The sequence below is a fragment of the Haemaphysalis longicornis genome, unplaced genomic scaffold (assembly GCF_048455015.1).
Source record: "Haemaphysalis longicornis isolate Haplotype H1 unplaced genomic scaffold, Haemaphysalis longicornis Haplotype H1 scaffold_5, whole genome shotgun sequence".
In the NCBI taxonomy this organism is placed as follows: domain Eukaryota; kingdom Metazoa; phylum Arthropoda; class Arachnida; order Ixodida; family Ixodidae; genus Haemaphysalis; species Haemaphysalis longicornis.
This window is the reverse complement of record NW_027526385.1, coordinates 71,222,815-71,241,459: the sequence shown is the minus strand read 5'-3', so window position 1 is coordinate 71,241,459 and position 18,645 is coordinate 71,222,815. Positions and strand designations below refer to the sequence as shown.

The following is an 18,645-nucleotide window of genomic DNA, read 5'->3' as shown; positions in this document are numbered from 1 at the left end:
GTCAGCCGCCATGTTGTTTATTTTGGTATCGCACGGCAGTGGCCGCTGCCGGTTGCTACGATGGTTGTCATCTCGCAGCGAATGTGTTCTTCCCGCTCAACCCATAGCGCATATGGTTATTCCGGGTGCTTATACAGAAGCTTTTCTTTAACATCTACCGCGCATACCGCGAGCGCACGGCTCTTGCGGGAGCATCGATCATTGATGGTAGAGCCGCGGTGTGGGTTGACGGGAGAGCTTCTCTTTGTGCGTGGCTGGCGTGGCGGGGTGGCCTCCGCAAATTGCGGAGGTTATGGTTTGTAATACAATTTTCTAGGCGGCGCTTGCTTTTTTTTTTTTTTTTTTTTTTGAGAGATGCAATTTTGGGGGGTCGACCTACATACGAGTCGACTTACAATCGTGTAAATACGGTACTCCTTCTTTATGATCGACGCCTTTATTGTCTTGTCTAGAACCGTCCCCTTTTTGCGATTTTCGAGTAGCCATTTTGACACAATGCAAGCTCGGTTTCATGTGCACGTGCTGTGTGTCCAGAGATCTTACCAGAGCTTTTCGGTCTACCAACTGGTCTACGGGGATATGCATTAGTTTTCTGACAGAACGCCATCAGTCCCACTAAAAAAGGCTTTAAAATTTGCCTGAACCCAAAACAATAGCAAACCTGGGACAACTGCAGAGTAATGGGTTCAGAGGAGACAAATAAAACTACGAGATTCACTTTGGGGTTCTAGGTTTTGCGAAGGACGTTTCAGGTTCCAGAATGCATTTTTTGACTGATTATGAGGTTTGATGCGCTGACACAACGCAGGCGATGAGGCACGCCGTAGTGGAGGGCTCCGGATTAATTTTGACAACCTGGGGATCTCTAATGTGCGCCGAAATCTCGTACACACGGGCGTTTTTGCTTTTCGCCTCCATCAGAAAAGCGGCTGCCACGGCCGGGAATCGAACCTGCGACCTCGTGCTCAGCAGCACAACGCCTTAGCCACTGAGCCGCCACGGCAGGTCCAGAACCCATTTTCATCGATTCGCAAGTGGTCACCTGGTTGAGGGGAACGTTGATGTTGTAGCCCGCTCCGGCGCCCCGGCCCACGTACTGGAAGTCTGACTCCCGGAGCTCAGGCCAGAACTCTCCGTGCTCATACCGGTGAACGGAGAAGTACAGCACCCTGAGTGTGGACGGCGCACATTCATGAAGCCACCGTTTAGGCATGCTTCACACAGCAGCTGAGATTGCATCAAACTCGACCCAACCAAAAACCCGTCCCGCCATTATCAACCAGCCATCATCGCAACTCAACCACCAAACCAACCGTCATCACAGCTCAAGAACTGAAGTCATTTTGGCAATCGTGGCAACAATTTCATTAAGGCTTGCTGTGCATTCAAAGGAATAACTGAGCAGAGACAGGTTCAGGTCTGGAAAGGTCTCACAAAGGTGGGTGCGGCTTGAGAATGCTGCCAATGTCATTCAAAGAGCTTGGAGGCGTAGCGTGGCCCACAGCGCTCACCGAGGATCATCGTAGAAGGCGTACTGGGTGGCCTGTCCGTGGTGCACGTCCCAGTCCACGATCAGCACCCTGCAAGCAAGACACAGCAATCATCATCATCATCATCATCAGCAGCAGCAGCAGCAGCAGCAGCAGCAGCAGCAGCAGCAGCAGCCCATTTCATGTCCAATGCAGGATGAAGGCCCCTCCCATCGACTCCCAACCGCTCCTATCCCGCGCTGTGCAAATAAAGTCTTCGCCGCAACATCGAGCTAGATTTAGGAGACATTTCACTGCCACAGACACCAGACACACCGGCTTTTTCCCTCAATGGATTGTCACTCACTGCTTTTGCATTAAAAACAATATACTGCCTGCACTGCCACTTTTACACTTCAATGAATGAACTATTCATCTCTTCTTGAGTTACTATGCAACAAGCCTGAGCAAAATGCGAGAAGGAGGAGAAAAAAAAAAAAGAGGAGCAGGAAATGAGAGAGGAGGAGGGGGCACCTTTTGAGCTGGAGGTTGTCCACAGCATGCCTAGCAGCTAAGGCAACGTTGTTGAAGAAGCAGTAGCCGCAGTACTCGTCCCGCATGGCGTGGTGTCCCGGAGGCCGCACCAAGGCCATGCCGTTGCGAACCTGCGTGCACACGCACAGACACTTGTGTCTCAACTGCCTCGATCAACTGTTCAATGTTCAATAGCTGGGTCTGACAGTCTGAAAAACACCTGGCATGAGTGAGTACCCTTGATGAGGTGGCTCGTAACGCGGCAGAACTGAAATGGTGCTACGATGTTTGTGTGTACACGTCTATGGTGCAAGGGCACCTATGTCCAAATACAGTAAAACCTCGTTAAAGAGACACTGTAACAAGAGACACTTGGTTATACGAGACATTTGAACGAAAGCGGTTTCGTTGGTTAGCCATGTTAGCAACATTGCATACAAGAGAGCTTGGTTACAAGAGACACATTTCTTGGGTCCCTTGAGTGTCTCTTGTAACGAGGTTTTACTGTAGCACCAAATCTTGTTAGGCGGTTGTTGAGGTTCTACAACGCTTGCTCTAGCGGAAGAGCCTACAGTGATGCAAAGGATGCATCGGCTGATAACAATGTCTGAACACCAAACAAGAGCACGAGTGATTTTGTGTTTTGTTCCCGCTGAATTGTAACTGTGGCAGCCCCGAACACAAAATAGAGTGCTCGTGCTCAGTGAATGAATGCCCTTGCCCGGCAGGTTACATTAAACGTTGCCTGTGACTGCTACCTGGGTTACTGCCCAATTCTAATTACTGGCCTTAGAGACAGGAGGGTAACAGACGGCATTGATACAGTGCACTTTTCAAGACTAACTTACTGCAACGCAACTGTAAAAGAAATTCCCACACCAGCACTTTTAATTTCAAATTCAAATTTCAAATTTTGGGGTTTAACGCACTGAAGGCTGCACCTGGGCGATGAAGCGCGCAGTAGTGAAGAGCTCGGGAAAAAGTTTGCCCACCTGGGGATCTTTAGCATGTGCCATAATCTCAATGCATGGGCGTTTTTAGGGGTGGAGCCCCATAGAGGCTGGGGCTGTAGGCATCTCATGTAGTCACAGTACTAAAACACCAGGAAACTCGTTTACGCCTCGTGCCAGAACGTAACGCGTACTAAGAAAACACCGGGACACTCGTTTACACCTCGCCCTGGAGTACTTCAGAATGCGTACTAAAAAGACACCGGGACACACGTTCACACCTCGCCCTGGAGTACTTCGGAACGCGTACTAAAAAAACACCGGGACACTCATTTACGCCTTGCCCTGCAGTGCTTCGAAACGAGTACTAAAAAAACACCGAGACACTCGTTTACGCCTTGCCCTGGAGTGCTTCGGAACGCGTACTAAAAAAAACACCGGGACACTCGTTTACACCTCGCGCTGGAGTACTTCGGAACGCGTACTAAAAAAATACCAGGACACTCATTTACGCCTTGCCCTGGAGTGCTTCAGAACACGTACTAAAAAAACACTGAGACACTCAATTACGCCTTGCCCTGGAGTGCTTCGGAACGCGTACTAAAAAAACACCGGGACACTCGTTTACACATTGCGCTGGAGTACTTCGGAATGCGTACTAAAAAAACATCGGGACACTCGTTTACACCTCGCCCTGGTGTACTTCGGAATGCGTACTAAAAAAACACCGAGACACTCATGTACACCTTGCCCTGGAGTGCTTCGGAACACGTACTAAAAAAACACCGAGACACTCATTTACGCCTTGCCCTGGAGTGCTTCGGAACACGTACTAAAAAACACCGAGACACTCGTTTACACCTTGCCCTGGAGTGCTTCGGAATGCGTACTAAAAAACACCGAGACACTCGTTTACGCCTTGCCCTGGAGTGCTTCGGGACGCGTACTAAAAAACACCGGGACACACGTTCACACCTCGCCCTGGAGTACTTCGGAACGCACACTAAAAAAACACCGAGACACTCGCTTATGCCTTGCCCTGGAGTGCTTCGGAACGGGTACTAAAAAAAACACCGGGACACTCGTTTACGCCTTGCGCTGGAGTACTTCGGAACGCGTACTAAAAAACACCGGGACACTCGTTTACGCCTTGCCCTAGAATGCTTCGGAACGCGTACTAAAAAAACACCGAGACACTCGTTTACGCCTTGCCCTGGAGTGCTTCGGAATGCGTACTAAAAAAAACACCAGGACACTCGTTTACGCCTTGCGCTGGAGTACTTCGGAATGCGTACTAAAAAATACTGGGACACTCGTTTACACCTCGCCCTGGAGTACTTCGGAATGCGTACTAAAAAAACACCGAGACACTCGTTTGCGCCTTGCCCTTCAGTGCTTCGGAACGCGTACTAAAAAAACACCGATACACTCATTTACGCCTTGCCCTGGAGTGCTTCGGAACGCGTACTAAAAAACACCAAGACACTCGTTTACGCCTTGCCCTGGAGTGCTTCGGAACGCGTACTAAAAAAATACCGGGACACTCGTTTACGCCTTGCCCTGGAGTGCTTCGGAACACGTACTAAAAAAACACCGAGAGACTCGTTTACGCCTTGCCCTGGAGTGGTTCGGAATGCGTACTAAAAAAACACCGAGACACTCGTTTACGCCTTGCCCTGAAGTGCTTCGGACTGCGTACTAAAAAAACATTGGGACACTCGTTTACGCCTCGCCCTGGAGTGCTTCGGAATGCGTACTAAAAAAACACCGGGACACACGTTCCCACTTCGCCCTGGAGTACTTCGGAACGCGTACTAAAAAAACACCGGGACACTCGTTTACGCCTTGCCCTGGAGTGCTTCGGAACGCGTACTAAAAAAAACACCGGGACACTCATTTACCCCTCGCGCTGGAGTGCTTCGGAACGCGTACTAAAAAAAACACCGGGACACTCGTTTACCCCTCGCGCTGGAGTGCTTCGGAATGCGTAAAAACACCGAGACACTCGTTTACGCCTTGCCCTGGAGTGCTTCGGAACGTGTACTAAAAAAAAACACCGGGACACTCGTTTACACCTCGCGCTGGAGTACTTCGGAATGAGTACTAAAAAACACCGGGACACCCGTTTACACCTCGCCCTGGAGTACTTCGGAATGCGTACTAAAAAAAAAACACCAGGACACTCGTTTACACCTCGCGCTGGAGGGCTTTGTGCTTCAAAGAGACGAGACATTTACTGCAACGCTGTATACCTCTACCCCCCCAACGGTTTCATCTCCGTCCGCAAAAACGCCAAGGCGCCAGGAATACACTTGTACACTCCATGCTTCACCCCTCCCCAGGCTTCCTGTTAGTGAAGATGGCCCGGGATTTTTGCTTTCACCTCTGTATAAAAGTGACCACCATTGGCGAGATTTAACCCCCGTTCTTGGAATCAGCAACTCAATGGCTCAGCCACTGGGCCACCGCAGTGGGCAGTACTTTCATTTTGATCTTGACAGCAGTGGTGCTTCTATACAGCAAGCATCTACTAAACATGCACGGCGGGGAAGGACCTCAGTAAAATGACCACAACCCTCCAGAAAAGCCGAAATAATCGCAGGAAGAGACTGTTTTCTAAGCGGAAGATCGAAGTTTGGCAGTGTAGGCGGCGTCTACTTGCCTGTCCCTCGACAACGGCCGTGACCAGGTCATGTGTGCAACCCACTGCAAGCAGGGCCAGCTCGTATGTACTCTGTTGGCAAGAAGAAGAAGACGAAAAAAATTCAGCGCCCTTCCACTCCGAGAAGGAGGATGACCAGCAGAGCTGGGCACAGTCCAAGAAGTACATGAAACAAACATGTTTGTAATTTGCGATTGAGCATACTCGCTACTTCACTTAAGCTGAGTGAAACTTGGATGGACTCGAGCTTTATTCTAGTGGACAAACATGGGGCTGTCCATTCCCCTCCCATTGACCGCAGATGGGAATTACACAATATTTACAACTTGACTGTGAACTAACTAGTACCTAAGAAAACTAGTACCTTATTTACTCGCATAATCCTCACACTTTTTTTTCGGAAAATTCTATGCGAAGTTAGAGGTGCGAGAATAATGCGGGGAAAAAAATCCAGTGCACAGTGTTGCCAATTTGCCTTCTGCCAATCCCGCTAAATGTAGCGGTCGTTATTTGTATATGTAAGCACAGTGTTGCCAACAGCAGCTATTTCTTTTTATTTTATTATTTACAATGTAAGCAGTCTCCGTTGATCAGCGATCATGAAATTGCCGCCTTTGCTTTCTGGCGCGCGCCCTATCTCGTCGTGACTTCTTCGTCGCCTTCAGCTCGTCGTGCTGCCGCCTCCAGTAACGCACGTTGAAGTCGGTGACGCCGAAGTGCCTGCCTGCGGCGCGGTTGCCGTGTTCGATCGCGTACTATATCGCTTTCAATTTGAAAGCGGCAGTGTAGCTGGCGTTTTTCCCCATGGCGAAGCGGCACCAAGCACAAAACAAAGAGATCGGCACCAAGTACAAAACAAAGAGATCAAAAAGTTTTCAAAATGGTAGCGAGCTATCCACCACTGACGCGAGTGACTCACTGACTGCTGCTGCTCAACGACGGCGACACGACGACACGACAGCGGGCTGCGCGAACACCGTCTAGTTGCGCACATGCGAAACCGGCTCAAGGACAGTGTGAGTAGCGTGTTAGAGTGCCTGTTAGGGAGCAGCCATGCAGGTTGTTAGGGCGCCTGGATGGCCTTGGATACACAGCGCTCTCCGCCGAACAGAGAGGTGGCGGCGGAGGGCGCGCATTGGAGAGCGCGTGCACCATTCGGGTTTCGCGAGCGGGCAACTTTTGCCGCTGCAAAGTTGGGGGTGCGAGGATTATGCGAGGAACCAAAAAATCCAAGTTTTGGTGGCTCACATTAGGGGTGCGAGGATTAAGTGAGTGCGAGGATTACGCGAGTAAATACGGTATATAAAATGTGTTCAATGTTAGAGGGGTCTTAACGGCTAATTGTCACACAATTTGTTTCGGGATAGTTCTGTTTTGTAGATTATTTAAATACTTTCTTTTTATTTTGCTGGAACTGTAAGGCCAGCTCTTTCAGCAGTACCATTTGCACCATCCTGGTTTTCGATAAGGTTGTTACAAGTTGCATTGTGTCTGATTGAAAAAGGTAACGGCTGCTTGTTACTCCAAGCTTGCTTCATGAAGAGGCAAAGCACTGACCAGCATTTGAAATGACTGGTTTTTCTTTGTTGTTGTTATTTTGTTTTTTGTTCTTGCACTTACAGCAGAGCTGTTATAGGCTAGATTTGGGCAAAAACTGCCCCTGCTGGCAGGATGTGTAGAAAAATTAAAGTCGTTCCACTCAATACGAAAGCTGTCGGAAGTGAAGAGCAGTGATTCGCCATGTAATGGGCTGTAGTGCCGTTATCCACTCACTGCTACCACCCAATGCAATTCAAATTTCCCGCCTTCGCACTGCTCGCGTGCCCCCTGCTCGAAACTGCGCCAGCGGGAGTTCTGTTTTTTTTTGTGCTTGCTTTTCCTTCCGCATATGCCGGCACTGCACTGCCACTTTTTTTCGCTCACTATCGTAAAAACCAACTCAAAGAGCGTTCCTAACTCAATGAACGCGGGCACTGGCGGTTAATTCCGCATATATTTGCCTTAAATGCATCTAGAGTTTTCGTTGCGCTAAACCCAAGGAGATGTGGGGCAAGTGCCAGCGGTTCACAAGTTTCGAACGCTTATGACTATATAAAACGCTTGGCTTTCGAAGCCTCTGTGGGGCGCTGTGACGACAGAACGTAATGTGGCTCTACTTGGGTCCAGTGAGTGAGCTACGACGACAAGCCGAGCCCCTAAAGTGCTCTGCACTTAATAATAACGATTGTTCCACTGCTGGCAGCGTGCTGAAATACTGTAGCAGTAATTCAGTCAGCCCTTACTCTGGAGGTCCAGGTTCAATTCCCATAGCAACTGGATTGCGTTTTTTGTTTACTCTTTCCAGCGGTGGCTATTTTCTGCACTAGACGATGACGACGCTGGTTCTTTACGATATGGGGCACTTGCGGCTTTCAACCTCCATAAGAGTGTGTTAAAATGTTCTTAACCCTTTCACTGTCACTGACGTACCAATACATTTTCGCATTTCCCCTCCGCACTGTCTCCATTGTGCATTCAAAAATTCACGACATAGTGCCAAGCGGTGCTGGACTGTTCGTGCCATGTGTTGAATCTTTCTAGTAGCTCATATTTTCACTCGGTAGCTCTCCAACGACAGTATATTGAAGAGTACGGAGCGACCGCGCCTACCCTTTGTTGCTGGGGTCTTGGTCGCTCCGCGCGCTGTACTCTGTCGGGATGACGGACCATGCGGCATGCGTGGTGCGATTACGGGTGCAAGGGTTGTCGTGCCATGCGTAACGGGTTTCCATGTTTTTTTTTTTATTCTGTTCCCACGTCTGCTACGGTGCGCCGGGTTATCCCAGTGCGCCGTTGCCTCACCAACAGACCGAAACATTACTCAATCGCGGCTCTTGCTTGCTCATTTCTGTGCATTGTGCGGGCTGCTGGAAGTGCTCCCTCCACGCGCACGGTTACTTTCGGATGGCTGGCAGTGTGGGGCCTTTGACAGCAGACAGGAGCGATGGTTCTTCGATTCCGATCCGAATACGAGCTGAGCTCGGATTCGCATACTGAGAGTTTCTCATCCGAGGAACGTTTGCGAGTTCCAGAGTGTCAGATTCTGGTGTTGAAGCCGTGGGGTCGTCGTCCCGGAAGCGTGCACGGAAAACTGAAAACATTTGGAATAAAGGCGATTTCTCACCCACGCTCTTTCCTCCCCATGCATCATGTTCCGGACGCATCATAGTCAAATCACTATGCTCATTCCCGCATATTCTGGAAACCAAGCCAACCCTGGGGATGCATCCCAGCCAGAAACACCTGACAAGGAAAGGGTTAAAAGTGAAAAAAAAAAAGTGGGGCACTAACCGGATGAATGTAGATTGAGTCGTAGCGCGTGCACATTGCCTCCAGGGCTGCCACGTCCGTCTCGCCACGAGTCTTCTTGAGCCGATCCAAGAGTCCCTTCCTGAGCAAAAAAGCAAGCCACTCAGGCTGCATTTCAGTTTGTCAACAACAGCGCAGGGGAATGGAAAAAAAATCCTAAACGACTTACACGCATAAATACAAACGAAACCACTTATAATGACGCTGTTATAATTGTTATAATTTAAAGCTCCTGCAACTGAAAAAACACAGATTAGATTTTAAAAACTAACTGTCACGGGCAATAAAGCAGCTGGTTACATCATTGACCATACCATAGTAAAAAAACTCACAAGTTTTTAGCTTTGTTTAGTTTTCAAGGAGCTAATTTAGGTTCCTCCGAAGTGTGTCCCCATTGAATGCATTTGGATTCATTGCGTAATAAAGCAGTCAACTAGTACCAAACAGCTGAAGAATGAACAGCAGGCCACGTGGGGGTTTGTGTTTGCATCAGAACATTATCTTTTTCGCCCCTTTAAAGATAGCGAACCCTCACCAGATTTAGCTTTATGACCAATATCATGGCATGACAGTTCCCTCTTACTGCAGACTACATGACATAGCCTTGAGCATTGTCATATGCTGCATATCTTTTATAACCGGTGTCACTATAAGTGAGTTTAACGGTATATGACAAGGTTACAAGGATGGTAACAGAGTTGTCTTGAAGGAAAAGCACCCAAGGAGGACCACAAACAAATGCAAGTCACAACTTCAACAAAGGCCAAATTAATTCAAAGATAACGATTACTGCCGTTCGAACACAAGCCATACACAGTTCCGGACCAAGGAAGCTACGAGAAAGTTACGAGCTTCAAAAACAGGGTTTTTGATTAAAAAAAAATACTGTCACATGTAAAAGCATCACAGCTCGTCCCAAAGAAAAGCGAAGTAACGTAGCTTTATGCACACTGACAGGGTCGCTGTTTCATGCTATCAGCATTGACATTGCCAGGAATAATAGAATGGGACCAAAGGTGGTTACTGCCCACATTGCTTTCAACTTATGTGCTATGTGGATGCTTGGAATGCACTGCCACCAAGGATTTTAACAAGGCAGTCATGCAGCAAGTTCCAACCACAATTTGTGGCATGCATTCTCTCTTTTCATGCATCTGAATTATTATTCTCTGGAGAGGGAATTAAAGGTTTAAATCTCTCGGATATAACTATGATATCCCTCTGATGCAACATTGAATTTCTGTCATGGAACTATAAGTAGCATGAATTATCAATACTACTACTTTACTTTTTCAGCCAATTTTTTTTAACTCCACTACAAACAACCGCGACTAACCACTGATCTCGGAATGCATTGATCCTCAGTAAAATTGATAATGATCACGCAGTCTCCTACACACGATTGAGGCAGCGTGAAGCTGGGTTCTGCTTTAAAGGAGCCATGAAGAGAAAATACAACTTCGTTTAATTTGAAAGAACTAAAATTCAGTATCTCGCTCAGCTCCATTAGAGCCACAAAAGATGTTTTTTAACGAAAAAAAAGCAAGAAATATTTAAAAACTTTCAAATTTTGCGCCACGGTGACGTGTTATGAGCAAGAATGACGTCACATGGGCCAACAATAAAATATAATTTTCAGTGCGTTAACTGCACATTCGCATTCAATTGAGGCGGTCAAATGGTACTAGAAGCCCCATTACAGACGTCCAGTCATGTGTCGTCGCGGCAGGCCAGTTAGGCGGCCGCCAATCGCACAAACAAGGTTCCGTGACGTCATAGAAAAGTTGCGGGAAATTGGCTAGGGGGTCGCGACTGCTTCAAACGTTTTCTTTAATATCTCCGTTATTTTTTCGAAGATTGCGATGGTATTGGTATCATTGTTATCAGGACCAAGCAGTCTTTTTAATAAACCCAACTTGTATTTAGTCTTCATGGCTCCTTTAATATGTACGTGCCGTCTCACTCAGTATGACCTGGGACGCTCATTGGTGTTCAGGAGGTAATACTGTCAAAATAACGGCTCTCGCCACTACAGTTAATGAGCTTCGATGTGCTCAGCCACTGCACATCTAATGTGTGCTTGATTTTGAGTGCTGGGAACCAAACCTTGTAAAGCCACAAACACTAATGAGCGTAATAGTTCATATTAAGTGCGACAGTACAGCATTTTTAACACTACTTTTTACCTCAATGCCTTGTTTGTACCAATACCCTGCACAACATGAATTCTGTGCTATGACTGCGTAAATTGATTGTTTGAGGATCTGATGGTCCTGACAATTCAAAATGTTTCTCTCACGTGCGCTGCAAGAACTCTCTCACAAAAACCAGACGTGCCTAATGGAGGCTCCTACCGTCCAATAAGTGCCCACTTACTCATGAAGGGGTAGGATTTCCGCTTCATCAGCCATTCGGGCCTGCAGGAGTAAAACAGGTTTAACACATCAGTCACAACACCTCTTACTACAACCTGTAAGGCTGAACCCGTCATTCCTGTTTTTCTTTTAGGGCTAGAATCTCAACTCCAATTTCTCCTATTCATTATGATCTGGCTTTTTAAGAAAAAAAAGTTATATTTTAAAGTCTACCACGTTGAAGCGTGCAGCAGTGGAGGGCTATGGATTAATTTAGACCACCTGGGATCTTTGATGTGCTCTAATACCTTGACACGTGGGCATTCTTGTTTTTCACATCCACACACATACACACACACAAAAAAAAACAATTACGGCGGCCGTGATGAAAACTGCGTCCTCGTGAGAGCTTTGAAGCAGACCCTATTAGGCGAGCAACTCTAACACAGTAACGATTTGCAACTAAAATGGTTCTGCAAAAGAAATTTGAAACACCGTTAAAAAACGCGCATCAGTTGATGCCTGACAGAATACTCGGAAGCCCGTGAGCCTGGAAAAGCCCTGACACATTCCTAGGCAGGTCCATTAGGCGCAGTCTTAATCAAAATTTTTTATGCTACAAAATTGTTTTGTGCCACAAGGAATTCCAAGCAAAAGCTTAACATTCAAGCGCAACTCAATTATTTTATAACGGTAAGAAAGATGCTTGCACCAGCTTTCTGGTATAACACATTTCAGCCTCTCCATGGGTAAGCTTGTCTTTCAAATTCTTTAGGGCCTATTAGTTATTAACATGGGCTACAAAATTATGGCAAAGGCTGCACAGTCAATAATTGAAATAGGTAAGCTTATAGTCTGACTTCTTTATAATCTACTACTTTTAATATGGGTTAGAAAATTATGGCAAAATCGGTACAGCCAGTAATCGAAATCGAAATGGGTAAGCTTGTATTTGGAATTCCTTGGCTATAAAGTTATTGCAAAGGCTGTACAATCCTAATTGAAAAAAAAAAGCTTGTATTTTGAATTATTTACAGCCTATTAGTTTTCAACATGGGCTAGAAAATTATGGCAAAGGCTGTAGACTCAGTAATCGAAGTCCAAAAAGACTAGGTCACACAGGTCGATACCCAAAACGACACTCGCAGGGATGTGGTAGCGCCGCATAGGAAAGCTTGCATTTTGAATACCTTGCGGCCTATTAGTTTTTAACATGGGCCAGAAAGTTCTGGCAAAGACTGTACATTCAATTTTCTAAACCCGGAAAAAAAAGAAAAAAAAAACTGTGGTGGCTTGACACTTATGCCTGAATGGATACTCACAGGGATGCGGTGGCACCGGTCGACAAGTCCATAATCCAGGCACCGCTGCCAGCTAGCTGTGAGCCGCTCCGGTCGCTCGGGGTGCCGGTCGTCCCACAGGCTCCGGTGCTCCGCCATACGCTCGTCAAACACGAGGCCCGTGCCATCGCCAAACTGAGCCGATGGAAAATGGAGCCCCTCGCAACAGGTTTCACACACACTCAATTACAACTTGCCACTCACTTTTCCTTTCATCCACATTTAAAGGGGCCTTGAGGACAAAACACAACTTTGTCCAGTTCGAAAGAACTGGTTTGTTGCAACTCACTCAGCTCCACTGCAACCATGGAAGACGTTTTTTCAAACAAAAAACAAAAAATATCAAAGAAGTTTCAAATTTCACATTACAGTGACCTGATATGGGCAGGAGTGACAGAGCATGAGCCAGCACTAAGACACAGATATCATCATCATCATGTAGAGATCACCCGTGTCATTAAATCGATCCTCCCCATTTCAAACAGCCATGACTCTGGTCTTCTATGAGTCGCTCTCCGCTACACTATGCCATTCTGCAACACTAATGCTTAAAGACTAACTGCACTCAAATTTTCGCCAACGTGAAAATAATTTCATCTAATAGTAAACGTAGAAAGAGTGCTAAATGCAAAACACTAAGTTTCAAACAGGCACACAGGCGACACAAATGGCTCGTGAAGAAAGGTGTTTTCAGAACTGAAACTGGAAGTAAAGGCGGCCATTACCGGCTGCCGGACGTGATGTAGGTTACAGAACAGAAGTGGGCGTGCCCGTGCTGGCAGCCGCTAGCAGCAGTCTCCAACAAATACGCGTGGTAGCATTGCATTTCACACTGTTATTTCCCCAGAAGAACTTCAACTAACATTTTGATGAGGCTAATGAATTTAATGTAAACTATATACCTGTGGCATCGTCTTTCGTACCCCAGCATTAGGACCAAATGATACTAACTGCAAGTGTGATTTTTTGCACTCCCTGTTGCACTTCACACAACATGAAACACCCTTGGCGATTGCAGAGTATGTTTCAGCTTGGATAAACAACTTGAAGGTGGAAGGCTTTGGGTTACCTGTTCCATCACACGCATGTAAAAATATAACGCCGCTGCTTCCAATAGGAGCAACTTACAAATGGAAGCTGCGATATAACAGCACGGTTTTCAAGATAACTGATGTGTCAATCAGTAGATGTTATGTGTGTGGCCATTTGTTACCAATGTTAGCCTTTCATTGTAGTCAGGGGTTTCCCCAGGCATCGAATCAAGGGGGGGTGTCTCAATGGCTCTGGGGGGGGGGGGGGGTCATAAACTAGAAAAGCTGTTTTTTCATCCCACTAGTTAAATAATAGACGTCTGTTAACCAAACGCTCATCCCCGTGACGTACGTTTTTCATTTTCTATATATATATATATATATATATATATATATATATATATATATTTATATATATATATATACCTGAGAGGCGGTGCTTTCTATTCAATCTAAGAAAAAAACAAATTTAGAGAAATTTATTTTTTACCATGAAAGGTCCGTATTCAGTTTTTTTTTTAATTTCTCGCCATTTTTCAACGTATAAGGACATTTTCGAACTTGTTACCAGGGCCAGTGACGAAATTTGAGCTCTTGAAACAATGTTTAGGTAGTACACGAATTATGCAGCGCTTATAAATCAGGCACCGATTGTACGCTCCCGATTTATTAAAACGCCAGGATTAGCTTCCGTAGCGCTTCGCCTCGCCAAATTGCCCATTTTAAATGTACATGCTGAAAGAGCTTCTGCAAAGATTACGGTTGTGAACAAAGAACGGCATGGAATCAATGAAGAAAGTAAATTATATGTTTGTTTATGTGCGGGAGGAAAAGGTCCATACAAGGAATGACAAGAGTGAAATTTGGGGATTCAAGGGGGGGTGTCCAGAAAAACTAGGGGGGGTCTACACACCCCCTAGGGGGGGTGTAGGGAAATCACTGATTGTAGTGGCCCCTAGGCCCACGACACGAATGGCACTCTAGCAGGCATTTTCTGATCAATCTAGATCCCTTTGGCTACGCAATATGTGCACACATACAGGTAAACCTGGATGTAACAAGCCTCCATGTAATGAATTCCTGTATTTAACGAAGGTTTTCGATTCCCCTGTTGCCACCCCCATTCAAGCCCATGTGTTGGTGACCTCTACACAACGAAGGCGTACGTAACGAAATCGCTATACTGATGAGTCATGGTCTTTTGTACTTCATCTGAAAAATGAGCTGGAGAAATTCACTAATTTAGCGAGTTTCACCCACGCTGCAAACTACCATGCATTTCCACGCGTGAGTGCGGTGTTGGTTAGGTGCTAGGCTTGCCTGTCGGCGTGCAGCCGCGCGCCTGCACTGCCATCTGTGGTGTCGGTTTGTCGGTGACGAGTTCTGCTGCCAGAAAATGAAAAGCTTTGTCTTTTCAAGACAAGCTCGCACTTTTAAATGTCGTCTCAACCAGCAAGAAAGAAGACCGTGCTGCCCGTACAGTATCCCAGCTTGCACCCTCTCAACATTTTTTTTTTTTAGTTCAGAAAAGAGCCCCAGGTTCGCGAAAAGGCGCCCTTTCAGCATAAGTCTGGTGCTTCAAACGCATTAAGGCGCCGAGAAGTGTCAAAAGGCAAAAGTGATGCTTAATGGGCCTCCAACCCCCCTCAATCCAAACTCCTACCATTTTTCACTGAACAAACTCTCTCTCTCTCTCTCTCTCTCTAAGCGAAAACCAAGGCGGTCAGGCGGGCCATGAAATGACGGAATACCCACTTCGAAGCAAAAATTACGTTTGTGGATACAGCAGCGAGTTACGTCGCTTCTTTAGCGATAGTGCCCAAGTTCATGAGAAATTAGCAGGTGCAAATCACACAGTTTAACATTGTGAAATTAATACTTGAAGGTTGAGTTAACCTTCATTGATATCTAGCATTTTGGTTTTGCTCCTGTTCCATTCATGCGAGCCTTAACCCTAAGCCAGCATGTAACGAAAAATTCAGATTTTTTGTCAGCTACGTTATATCCAGGTTGAACTGTATGCTCCTATTTTAGAGCACAGCTCAGAAGTGCCCGTTCTTGTGGTTTCATGACACCCCTCGCCGTCGGTCTTGTTGTAACCAAGGGAATGAGGAGGACAGTGAAGATAGAGCGAGGAGGTAGGCAGACGAGGACAGAATGGCAAAGGTGTGAGGGAGAAGGTGGTACGCCGAAAGTGCCGTGTGAGACGTGCCCCGCGACAGCAGCCCGCTACAAGATAACGCCGCAGTAGCGTGCGCCATGGAGCGTTCACCGACGACTCGTTCACTTTGTCTGCCACTGTAGAGAGGCTCAGGGCCATTGACACCAGAATCCAGTGGTGCGTGCCGTTGAAGCAGCAGCTATGCGCCATCACCTAGAAGACTCTTCCGTTGGCACTGCGCTCTAATTTCAAATTAGGGAGTATCGTAACTGTCAGTCATTTTTTTTAAATTTGTTTTGTGTGTACCACAAAGAAAGCTAGGCTGTGAAGATTCAACGTGTAACCTCGTATGCAGCAGCACATCTAAACTACATGCCACCATGTCTAGTTTGATGGGAATCTAGCGCACTGCATACTTTCAGTTCACTTGTAGTATTCAATAATGCCAGTTCATGTTTTCATGGTAGAGTTACAGAACGTCTAAAACTAAGCCAATTCTTCCCCCTGACACCCACATGGTGTAATGTGAAAGTGGATTTCTAAAGCTCTTTTCCAACATGATATATGATGGCCTATGTAGGTAAATAACATGCAATTTGTGCACTGGGAACACTGCACACAGTTCATTTTTTGCATGCTGCTACAACCAGTTGGACACGTCTGATGCAAGTTAACACAACCATTCAGCAGCTTGGACCAATATGTCAACGTTAAAAGGATAGGGCCTTCTTTGTAGCACAAGCCTAAAAGAATAACCTTTGGAAATTTCATGCCATTACAACAGCGCAGCTTTCTTCGTCAGCAATGTGTGGGCTATCCGTGTTTTGCTGGCATAAATGGCAAACTCACAAAAATTTGTGGCAATTAACATTCAAAATGAGAAGCCCCGGCCATGCTCAGTGCTTTAGAGCACGAAATACTAAATTTGTAATACAGAATTTAACACACATTTTGTGATGCAAAAGGTGAGTTAAATCTTCAATAAGCGTCTTATGCACCAAGCAAGATCCACATTAGATTGAAGATGCAGACAACTCTTGCTCGATAGATGAGCCTTGATACACCTTCACATACGAAGCCCAACATACTGCGTTAAGCATATATCTGTTGCATCTATTCAAACTTGTGAACACGCTGTATCTGCCAAACATAATTTCATCCTCTGGGCGCAACTTCCACGCTAACACACATTCTTCCAACTGCGCCTTTCCCAGAAGGCATGGCTTCACTGCTCTCGTCGAAGCTCTTAAAAACCCCACACATGTAGCTCACAAAGGCAAAAATAAAAGGAGAGAGAAAAACAATTTGGTAGCCACAGCCCTAAACTAGCCTTTGGTTCCCACATATGGACCTGACGCAGCGGAAGAAAAAAAGTGTACACAAGCATTACACGCAAATTCAACTCTGCGCCAACAAAACACAAGAAACCCTCGGCGACATAAAATGAAGGCAATAATGACATAACAACGCGTTTTGTACCATATATTCGGGCGGTTCACGAACTACCGGGACAAATAGTTGCACTTTTTTTCACGTTCAACAACCGACCGATATGCGCAAACGATAGGACGGAGAAAGATAGGTCTCCGTTCGTGCAATGATACGGCAACGCGCACCCGTACAGGTGCTCTGAATCATATTGATGCGTTTCTGAATCAGAACAAGGTGCGACATCGCAACCTGTTATGTTTTTGCAGTGTTATTACTCGTTTAGGTGGTTACGTAGGAGTCGTACTAGTTGAACTCACCGCCGGCTTGGCGGCGAAGTCGCCGACCCCGGAGTCACCAGCGAGCATCATGCTCAGCTTGAGGAGTGCAGTAGAGATGGATGATCGCCCCGAAGCGCGTGCTACATGAAATGACGCTCGGTATCCTCAGCGCGAGACAATACAAAACATAATTTGCAACGAGCGCCTCGCCCACGCCTACTTTACGGCTTGTCATGGCAAGCCACCGATGAAGCCAGCTGGCCAGCACGTGACAGCAGCCATCACAAAAATAAACCGAGGCGGCGCTGGCGCCTCAACACAATAAACGGCGTGAGCGTGGGGTGGGGTTTGTTGTTTAATTTCTGTTGGTTTTTATTTCGTACTTTTTTAATGCGCCGGAGCTACAGCTGGGCGAAGAGGCGCACCGTAGTTGAGGGCTCCGGATTAATGGTGCGACCACCTGGAGAGCTGGAGATCCTGCGCCGAAATCGCGATCACACCCGCGCGTTTTTTTGCTTTTCGCCAGTTTCAGTTTCTTAGGAAACAACTTACTGTACGGGATTGTGGAGAGTTCTTGACGACTCGTTCGTGGCGAGTTGTTCTTCAAGAGCTTTTTGGTCGCTTTGGTCATTCTCACCAACTTTTCTGGTCATTTGGGTCACGTCGCTGGAATCACTGGAATATTTACGCGCGAACGTTTTTGAAACGCGGAGGATTCATTAGACAGATTAAAAGAACAAAAGAGAAATACTTGTTGAAAAATCGTTTTAGAAACGCAGAAAAAACGAAAATAGATAATACGCAAGCAAGGAGTGCTATTTTCTTTGCAAAGGAAGTTTAGCATTAACTCGCGAGGACAGGCAGCATGAATCTATGAAGTGCCGCATCTGCCTCTTCGAGGCACTTCGCTGATAAAGCAGGTGCCATTAAGCTCTGGATTTCTAGCGGATCCTCCTACCAGCGTACAGGTAATGGAACGCGTACGGCCCCGTAAATTTACAGGAATTTCTTCTGGAAACTGCCTGGCTGCATTGATATGCGTTTAAAGGAGTCCTCCCTAATAGAAAAAAAGCTTCTGTAGCGGTAA

General features: G+C 46.5%; 1 protein-coding gene across 1 annotated transcript in view; it reads right to left on the bottom strand.

Annotated features, from left to right (window-relative positions):
* The window catches only part of LOC144138411 (protein deacetylase HDAC6-like), a 66,181-nt gene extending 48,343 nt beyond the window's left edge, over positions 1-17,838 (bottom strand). The window contains exons 1-8 of the mRNA XM_077670680.1: positions 17,598-17,838; positions 12,640-12,792; positions 11,340-11,380; positions 8,946-9,045; positions 5,616-5,687; positions 2,004-2,134; positions 1,512-1,580; positions 1,043-1,169 (exon numbers count right to left, since the gene is read on the bottom strand). Of these exons, the coding sequence (XP_077526806.1) occupies positions 1,043-1,169; positions 1,512-1,580; positions 2,004-2,134; positions 5,616-5,687; positions 8,946-9,045; positions 11,340-11,380; positions 12,640-12,792; positions 17,598-17,648 (744 nt within the window). The 5' untranslated portion in view covers positions 17,649-17,838. The remainder of the gene's footprint in view (positions 1-1,042; positions 1,170-1,511; positions 1,581-2,003; positions 2,135-5,615; positions 5,688-8,945; positions 9,046-11,339; positions 11,381-12,639; positions 12,793-17,597) is intronic.
* Positions 17,839-18,645: the final 807 nt, after the last annotated feature.